The 10,763-nt window shown below is 34.5% G+C and overlaps 1 protein-coding gene across 1 annotated transcript; it reads right to left on the bottom strand.

Annotated features, from left to right (window-relative positions):
* Positions 1-5,086: 5,086 nt before the first annotated feature.
* On the bottom strand, positions 5,087-5,840 carry LOC131078341 (putative germin-like protein 2-1). The gene is made up of 2 exons (XM_058016008.2): positions 5,714-5,840; positions 5,087-5,619 (listed from the first exon to the last, which is right to left on the bottom strand). Exons 1-2 carry the CDS (start codon positions 5,838-5,840, stop codon positions 5,087-5,089), a joined length of 660 nt encoding a protein of 219 aa, XP_057871991.2.
* Positions 5,841-10,763: the final 4,923 nt, after the last annotated feature.

Genomic DNA, 10,763 nt, shown 5'->3' with positions numbered 1-10,763 from the left:
AACAATGCTATCCTCGCACCCTTTTATGTTCCATGCAATAATGTGATTCCTCTAAATCCACAAGACCAATAGTGCCACAAAGAGTATAATGATTCTTGTGGCTCATGTAACTATTTGGTGGTCCTTGAGGTGTTATTTACCTTCCGAATGGGCTTCGGGCAGTTCCCTCTGTGTATCGGTCTTGAAACACATGATGTTTTTGGTCTGCTTGTTTGGTTTCTTGCGAGTTGGGCTGTTTTGGAGTGCTGTTTTTTTCGGGTCCGTGGGATTCTCTGTGGAAGGTTCCCTTCTATTGAGGGGGAGATGGATGTAGTTGGAGTTGACTTGTCTCCTATTGAGGTGGAGTATGATGTTTCTGGTGTTTCCTGGAAGTGTCGTTGGGGTGTTGATGGGGCCCCTCTTCTTGGCTGTAAGGATGTTGATGCCGATGTTCTTGCTGACTCTTGTGCGTCTCCTATAGAGGTGGAGAGTTGGTTGTTGGGAAAGTTTCTCTCAGTATGGCATATTTTAAAGCATATGGTTTTTGGAGCCATGATAAAACCCACGGTGGTTGAGGGAGCTCAGAAAAACCCCATGTTTTTTGTTTCTTGTAGGGACAGGTTGGATGCTAGCAGTTTTCAAGGGCCAAGTTTGGCCAATGTTGGTTTTTGGTTAGCATTGGTCTTTGTGGCTTTATGTGGTCCTACGAATCTATTACAAGTTGAGGGAGCCTAGGAAAACGCTTCTAGTTGGCCGAGAGTGCCAGAAAAACCCTCGTTCTCCGTTTTTTGAGATGTTTTGTTTGTTGTTTTCGAGCTTATGGTTGTGCCATCCTGTTTTGTGATGCTCATATTTTGATTGGTGGATGCACGTAAGTCCAGAAGGTTTCAGGTCCTTTTTAAAACCTGTTGTCCACTGTCAGGTAGTCTGGTCCATTTCTCAATGCAAACCCTCTGTTTGTAAAGGGGTTTGGGGCCCCTTCAAAACTTGTTTTATCCTAATAAAAAAATGCTGAAAAGGTGAGGTGCTTAGTCCATTATCATCTCAGAAGTTTTACAAGCCAAATGCTTAATGACCTTTCAAATACATTTTGGACCTTTTCTAGAACGCTCACAATTCACTAGCTTGCATTATAAGGAAGACTCGCTTAATCCACATGCTTGACTATTGCAACAATCATCTTCTACATGTCACCAATATGAGAATAGATGTTTCAATGAAATTATTTATTTGGACATGACCTGAACGGGTATATGTATAATTACAAGTGCGTGATTAAGTTGCATCTAGAGGAATTAAAACACATCTAACACACAATAACTAAAGTAATATCAATCTAAGATCTCTCCAGACTGTTCATCTTTTTGTCTTGTATGGGGCTCATCTAGTTGTAGAGAAAATTATTTACACATCCCCATCTTCTGTAGATCAAGTTCATATGTAGGCGAACCAGTCAAGCATGATGAAGATTTCGAATATTGGTCTTAATAATAGCAACTTTATATGTTTTCATTCATTATCCTTGTTTATCTTCATTTCCTCTACTATTATAAAGTGCTTGTCAAATCATATTGTTTGGAGTATGCGAAATATATTATGTAGCCAAGGATATGATATTATAATGTATATTATTCAATGCATATGCCAACATGTGGTACACATACCTTAAATTAGTTATAATTGGTCATAAGCTATATTAGATAATTAGGAGGCCTAGATGAATTTAGTGGTTTACACCTCAGTTATATTGCTAGGAGTTCTAGATATAGGACACGATTGTCATTGCAAAGACATGTGTTGAATACGACATTGCATTTGGAGTCCCTTGGAGATATAGTATGTAGCGAATTCTTCCATAAGGAATATTATAAACTGTTATCGGACCTCAAGGCATTATTCTATTTTTGTATATCAATTAAGAAGGTCAACATGTGAAGCTCATATCTCTCTCGATTTGACAAAAGAAAATTATAATTCATAGAGGCTTTCAATCAAGAACTTGTCCAGTCTATTACAATATTGATTTTTAGCATATTTGAGGTAGCTATTGTGAACTTAGGGGTTCCACAAAATTCACTCTTAGTGTTGCAAAACAGTGATTGTTGTTTTTATTTATTCTAGGTGGTTAAACAAGGGCACATTGATCCACCAAAAGTCTAGACTTGAATTCATTTTGAGTAACTCATTACAATTTTAGGGGTTTTCATAAATTTTCTCCTCAGTCAGTTAGCACATGATTTTCTTATATTTTTATATTTTTCGAAAGGTTGTAAAAATTTATCACCAGTTTATATTTTTGGATTTGAGGGTGAAAAAATTATGAAATGATTGACTCAAATTTGTGTCAACAATATGGATAGAGCATGTTCTATTGAAATATATTTCCTTAAAACCCTATTTTTAATGGGGATTCCTGATTTTAGTGCAAGTGGAGATATATTAGAATGATGGAACCAATATAAAAGATCTTACGATGCAAATTATGGAACCGGTATGTGATCTAGATAGATCGTCAAGCTAAAACCAAAGGAATGATCACCTATGGATGACTCGGTGATAGGAAATGACATCATATTTGTAAAGACTTGCAACAATAGATTATTGACCTGAATTAGTTGTATTGTATTGACCTAAAACCTCTTCAATGACAAATTTGTGAGTCAAATAAATCTATTGGTTATCTAGAGTTCTATATCATTTAATGTAAATTGTCTCTTTTACATTTTTTAAATTTGGATATCTAAGGTCACACATGGCTCAACTCGATGCAACATGTCCACTATTGTTTTGTCCTTTCCTTTGAAGATCTACCTCAATTCTAGAATTTGCAATCACTCTCTTTTATTTGGATGCATGTTATTAAGACCACTTACTCAAATAATGAACAATAACTCAAGTTCTTGCAAAACATAAAAAATATCGGAGATATTGCTCACCATTGGGTCATGCATTTTGTCTACATTTTCCAATATTTTGGATTTTCCCAACTTGAATCTTGTACATAAATAACCAAAGCCACATTATTCTATTTTGGTGTAGCATTAACCACAATGACCTTGAGAGAGAACCCTAGGTTTAGTGAATGTCATGAATTATTTGTGCTAGTGTTTAAATCTATTTAGATTCCCGAACCACCACTATTTGCAGGACTCATATGATTGACGTGCGAATCTTTCATAGAGAGACGAGAAACCCGGTGAATAAATAGAATCCTCGTGGAACATGATCAAGTAATTACTTATACCTCATTGACTCCCTATTTGCGTAGGCAAGGGATCACATATGTGGCATTAGACATGCTAAAGAAAAGATCATAAGCACAATCTATCAGAGCAATGTGTCATCTTACAATAGCCTTATTTGTTATCTATGTGAACAATGTAGAATGGGCTTGATAATTAATATATTGATCGATACAGTTGGAGATGGATGCAAGCGCAATGAAACTTCTCATATTACTAGATTATTTGAGGTATAGACATCCAAGGCATGACGGAAGAGGCTTTTAAGCTTCACAATGAACTGATCGCTAGAGGGGCTATATATGAAGCTTTATTCATTTGAAGCCCTAAAAATACATAGGAAAAATAGAAGATTATAAAATTGACATATCTCACCGATAATGTATCAGTTATATCTATTATCTTATTCTTCATTACAGTGTAATTGACAACTTCTCAATATGACGACACTTTTGTCTTCCTCATATCAATTAGCAAATGGCTTCAATATGAAAATATCCTTCCGCCTTCACATATTTCTCAAACTTACACCTGCATATCCATGGATCCAAGGAGCTCCTTTATGCACCTCTTAGGCTTGCAACAATAATATTTTTCCAGCATGAAACATACATGGCCTACGACAACAATATTTTCCTATCCTATTGTGCTTATTCACATATGCAGATTTGCATTTGCTTTGATAGGAAACCTATGGTTAAATTATTGGTTATCATATTTGATGATCTATAGAAATGCTTATACAAGGAGGAAATGGTTTGAGGAATTTTTTTTGTAACCGATCTGGGAGTTTATGATTGAGCAAGGTAATATATTGCTAAATTTTTCAACTAATCATATTTTTAATATTACATACAAAGTTTTTAAAATCAACATGAGCATTATCCTTTTTCCCTTTAGTATTTAGATCTTCATACATAACATCCACAGTGACATATTTATTATAACGTAGGAATGAATTAGGGGAGATTTAGAAAAGCTTATTTTGGGAGGCCATAAATTAATTAACACCATGTAAATGAATTGTGTTATTATCAATAATCTATCTTCACTGTCTTAGATTTTCCATGTCATTCCAACTTATTAGAAATGTTTAATACAAGAGGCCCCTCAATCATAACCCTTATGTAGGTAGATTGATGTAAGAATAGGTGTGATATGTGTCAAGGTTATCATATTATCCCCGATCAAATATTGCGATATTGGATGCAATGGATATTCTAGTTCTACGGATTTTCTTGGAATTTAGACATAATGAAACCGTGTTGCATTCCATCGAAGGTATACTACATTTATTAGAGCAATCATTCTTATCTTGAGGAGAGTCCCTAACCTTCTGGAATGACTTCTTTGATGGGGAGTCTTGAAGCATTGGATGATTGTGAGGGTGATTTGAAGAACAACTACTAATTATATTTCCCAATAACTATTTCCTACTTCCAAACCATTCACCTTTTATGTCAGAGCTAAAATGAGGTTAAGACTATGTTAAAGAACACCCTTGACAGATTGGCATGCAAGAATTATAGTGTTACTCATTCTATCCAAGTCAAGCACTTTGTTTGTTGTTGTTCCTGCAATATTTATGTTAAAGAATATATTGTTAACATGTTGCAAATGAATGTATACCTAATACAAGGATGCTCTTGTATAAAATATTCATAAATGCCTTCAGATGCTTCAAATTAATCCTTCATCTTTGGAATATGCGGAGGATATAGTCATGTTCAAAACAGATGCTATGAATAGCAGAAGAGGACGGCAATAACTCTAGAAAGATTGTTTTATTGAACGGCAAGGAAAAAGAATTTGGGAAAGACTTGGTCCCCTCTTGATTGTTTTGTTTGATAGAACACAGCAAATTCTTATGCGAATTTCTTCTGAATGTAATCCACAACTTCCTGTGTGATGCGGAAGGCCTTGGCCAATACGGAATCTGGGAGAGGAGGATCCGCTGCAAACAGAGAGTTGGCGATTGTCTGAACTCCCGGAAGCTGGCTGCTCAATGCAGATATGGCCACCGCATTTTCATGCCCCACATTCTGCTGGAAATGCACAAGTGCCTTTGGAAACACAAACACATCTCCCTTCTCCAACGTTTTGCTGAAAAACTTGTTGTTGGTGTCAATGAAACCCACAAGAAGCTGGCCTTCCAGTAAAACAAGAACTTCGGTGGCTCTTGGGTGTGTGTGAGGAGGATTTATTCCACCCACTGCGTAGTCGATGCGGACCAACGATATTCCCAACGTATTGAGGCCTGGTATCTGTTTAACGTTCGCCATCGTTACGTTGGAGCCCACATCATTGTCGGTGTTCCCTGCCTGCCCAAGTCCCCGGAAGAAGAAGTCGTCTGCTGAAACTTGCATTGGGTCTTTGCAAACGAACCCGTTCACCAAAACTGTTTAAAGCAAAATCAAATCAATCTATTACTAACTCGACTCGTCTAATAAGCAAATCATTACCATTGTTTATGTATAAAGTTTTTTACTCACCTTTGCTTTCCTCATCTGCAACGCAGAAATCTTGCAAGGGATCGGAATCCCCTGCCATGACCCTGTCGCTGTAACAACATATCAACAGAAAAAGTCCCAGTGTGAAGTAAATCATTCGGTTAGCCATTATAATAGAAACGCAGATAGTACAAGAGCTCAGAAGGATATGAATGTGTGTTACAAGCCCATTACAAGCTTTATATAGCCCAAACCTTATGACTAATTCATCTTCACTCCGTATATTAAATCACCAATCCTTGTAATATTATAATAATATACTTCCAGAGTTGTTGCTCTTTTCGATACGTCAGAGTAAGTCTTGCTGCAGCATATGGCTATCTCACCTGCTACCGCAGATGTATTCTCACCATTCTTTCATTATCGTTGAAATTTTCTATCTTCTGCTGCATATGCTTATCTGAAGATCAGCTTACCTCCTGCCTTAGACGTATTCTTCCTCATATTCTCGCCACCGCCATTAATTTAGTAATGTGGAAACGATTAGACTTTATTGGAGCGATGGCCTTCTTCAAAGGAACTAATATATACATTTTTCTCAGCCGTCTCAGAATTGGTAAAAGAGGAAATTTTCTTGGATGTTGACACAAACACCGTCCATGCATGCTTTATATTGCGTCTTTCTTGAAAACCTTTTTACGCTCGGGTAGGATAATCTCAGTTTTATTATAAAAATATATGTGTTATATTCGTGAGCCTTTAAAACAAAGAATAGTTCTAAATTATCATTAATATTTTTGGTTTATAATATTAAGGATTCATGTTAATTATAGAGTTTGGTTGCAAGAGAATTTAAATAAATAAATAAGAGAATGGGTTGTTTTGTGATTGAAAGGATGAACTTGGTGTACAAGGCAAATTCATCGTGGCATGCGCATGTATATGTTACATACTCAACGTCATAGGACTCATGCTAGACGAGGTGAGAAAAGGAATAAGATGAGCGGGCGTTATGACACTCATTTCGCACAACGTAAAACAAGAATGATAAGGTGATCGAGATTTGGAACCCTTATGCAACATGTCTCAAGGGAGGAACTCCTGAAGGCAACATTCCCTCTAATTCCTAATTGGTAGTGAACCGGTCGGGCCTCTATGGCGTGACCTAACACCTATAGCTAAGTAAACCCTAACTAAGCTAAATTATATATAAATTTAACAAATTTTAACTAATTACCAATGATATATAAAGAGATTAAATGCGCCAAACGAATAAATGATAATTTTCTATTAAATATTTTTAATAAGTAAATATACTGTTTGTTTTAACTAAATATTAGCCACAACGATAGTTTATTCTTCTGAAGAGTCCAACTCAACTAAATTAAAACGAAATAAAGAGTGAATTTTCTCAATCCTAAGCTGATATTTTACTTTCTTTTAAAACCAAATTTTTGAAATAAAAGTATACTACACTTTGATTTCAGATTTAATTTAATTAATTACCATTCACTATCAATTAGATAAATTAAATTATTTCACTTGACTAATTAATTTGAGAGGCCACATCACATTTAAACGATTACAAGACATGTTAAATCCTAAAACCTAGCACACCAACTCCACCTAAGGTTTTTCATTTCCTAAAGTTATATTAAATTAAATTCTCTTAAAAGAATTAATTATCATGCTAAACCCGCTTAATGGGCCTTAACCGATATGGTAACACTAGAAACCCAAACTCAAGTTTGCTGTGTGTGTGTGTTTACAAAGGTAAATATACTTTGTATAAAATATATATTTTTAAATAGGTGAACATACACATCTAATTACAAATAACTATTTTTAATTTTAAACCAAAGTTTAAGTAGAGCAAGTTTTTTTATTTTGTAGGATAACAAAGAGAACAATATTTGCGTGATAAACATCCCCTTCACTTTATTAACTAAAAATATTAAGAAAAGTGCATGAAAATTTCACACTCTTAAAGCTAATTTAATCCACTATTACTAATAACTTTAATTTGTTCATTAAGTATCAATAACTTTTAAATGTATGAAATGCAAATTATCACAAGCGCTAAGTTATTTCTTAAACAAACTCAGCCCTTAAACAATATGTATATTTTTTAGAAAAGTAAAATATAATCGCTTCTAAACACAACAACATCATCATTTATCAACTTGATATACACAACATTGCAAGGGACCCATTTGATAAAATTTTTAACAACTTACTCCAACCCATTTAAAAAATGTAATAAAAATTCTAACCCAAACGTGAGAATGAATATTTTCATTCCAATGTCAAGGTAGCACCCCATTTGATTCCACAAAAAATCTTACAAAACACAATTTTTAAACAAGCCAATGGAGAGCTCACCTTCCAACATTTGGGCTTTCTCACAACCAACCCCCAAGCTAAGAGGCCCATGAGAAACTTGATTTCCCAATATAAATACTCCACGCAGATGTAAAATCCATTAAGGGAGTCCAACACCATATAATTCACATCCCTTCTAAATTATATCGAACCATTTTTCCACAGATTTTCCAAAAGAATCAAGGATACTCATACCCAAGAAATCTCCTTCTCAACGAGAAAAAATCGTTCCCTTGGAGGTTCCACATATCCCTCACCCTACACATGAGTTTCTCTGATCAACTTGGGAGAGCCTAAACCCTCACACACGTGTCATATACATAAGAAAAGACATAGAAAGATGAAATTTAAAAATCAAATCAAAAGCCTCCACTAACATATTTACAACAAAATGGAATATAGCATTCTAAAGATTGAATCATATCAAAATATTTCCTTAATAGATGAGGAGGGTTTGATAGAAATTTCTCAAAGACTCTTTTGAGTCCTTCCACAAGGCCTCCCAAAAAATCCCAAAAAGAAAGATGCAAAAAATAAAATAATAAGCCATACAAAGACTCTTAGAATGGTATATACAATATGTGTCATATGGCCTCCCCTCCCCTGGTCAGGAGGTACCACATTGATCTCATTCACCTCCTCTAACCCCTTCTCACCAAAACCTAAGGGTATGTGGATATCACAAATGCTCCTACGTGTGAGAGCATTGGGATGAGAGGAATAATATTGTATACTCTTCCCCAATAGGATCCTTTGGATCCACTCATATGTGTGAGGCATGCGGAAGCACCATTCACAAAATTGTTGGAGTGGATTTGAAAGTGGTAATTTACTTACTGTCACCCGCAAGTTAGACTTTCGACACCTTTTTTCTAAGAGACTTGGACAAGATCAAATGATGGCAAAATCCCACGGACTAATTCCCAAAAAGGTATCCAACTCATAAGTGTTTCTTTATGGGCCTAAATACACTCAAAAATAGATGAAACCGACACTTTAAAATCATTCAAAAAAATGCTCAACATAACACCTATTTTTTCTATAAGGATGCCACTGGGCGCAGATACTAACTTACTCATATATAAAAACAAAATAAAAATATATTTAAAAAAAAAAATACATCACATTACAACAATTGCTAAAATCAAAGACCTTAGTCCCTATCATTAACTAAGGTCAAGGCTTCACTAAGAATTTAAAATGAATAGGATTTTCTTAGGAAACTCCAATTTCTATTAGCTATGAAAATTTCCTACACACTCAAAGAAAATAAATAAATTTCCAATATAGGTTGAAATAAAATGCACACATAATCATACATTTGATAAAAGAATAATTCTTCACTACCAACATAGTCCAATACAACATCGTACTATAACTTGATTATATTTTAATGTTTATTAACGAAATCTGACATTGATTTGTAATATAAAAAGTGTAGATAAAATTTGTTTTTGATTGGATAAGGTGGGAAGAGGGTCCCACAACCAAAGTTAGAATACTAGAATAAAGAAGTTCAATAACAAACAAGTTACTCCGCCGACACAACCGCAAAACTACCAAAATAACAAACCACGAAAAAATATTTAGACTTCATATTATGGAGGCTCATAAGAGCATTTGACTCTTTCATGACCAATTTTTGTCTTTGTTTATAGCTCTCTCAAGCAGTACCCTCGTTGCTTCTTTTCACCTTCCATATTTAGTTTGATTTCTTTTTTCTTTTTGCCTTTTTTGTTCCATCCTTGACTTATGCCTATTGCGATAGTCAGTCAAAAAGATCGAGAAGTCATAGAAAAAATCCATTAGGTCCTTAATGATAGTAAGAAAATGAAAAAAATGAGTCCCCAAATTGAGAAACTCTATCGCCTAATAAATTTATTTTCTCTTTCAGTCTACCTTGTTTTACCTCCATCTCCTAAGTGTTTCAGTATGGGTCTATGTACACTTATAAATAGATGAAACAAACACTTGAAAGTCATTCAAAAACCTACTCAGTGTGAAATCTATCTTTCCATAAGGATGCCGCTGGACGCAAATGCTAAATTACTCAAATATCAAAATAAAATAAAACTATATTTAAAACACAAAATACATCACATTACAACAATTACTAAAATCAGAGACCTTAGTCCCTATCATTAACTAAGGTCAAGGCTTCACTAGGAATTGAAAATGACTAGGATTCTCTTAGGGAACTCCAATTTATATTAGCTATGAAAATTTCCTACACGCTCAAATAAAAAAATTAATTATTTCCAATATAACTTGAAATAAGATACACACATAATCATACATTTGATAACAATTTAATTAAAGATATGAGGTTTCCACAATTCATTTGATAAAAATAAACTCGTAAACAATTTAATTCTTCACTACCAACATAGTCCAATGCAACATCATACTATGACCTGACTATATTTTAATGTTTTTTAACCACATCTAACATTGATTTGTAATATTAAAAGTGTACAAAAAATTTGTTTTTGATTAGATAAGGTGGGAAGAGGGTCCCATGCCCAAAGTTAGAATATTAAAACAGAGAAGCTCAATAACAAACAAGTTATTGCACCAACACAACCCCAACACTACCGAAATAACAAACCACGAAAAACTATGTAGACTTCATATTATGGAGGCTCATAAGAGCATCAAACTCTTTCATGACCAATTTTAGTCTTGAATTCTAGTTCTCTCAAGTAGCACC

Source organism: Cryptomeria japonica, unplaced genomic scaffold, assembly GCF_030272615.1.
Source record: "Cryptomeria japonica unplaced genomic scaffold, Sugi_1.0 HiC_scaffold_182, whole genome shotgun sequence".
NCBI classification, from domain to species: domain Eukaryota; kingdom Viridiplantae; phylum Streptophyta; class Pinopsida; order Cupressales; family Cupressaceae; genus Cryptomeria; species Cryptomeria japonica.
The sequence above is the reverse complement of the archived record's forward strand: the minus strand, read 5'-3'. Positions and strand labels throughout refer to the sequence as shown.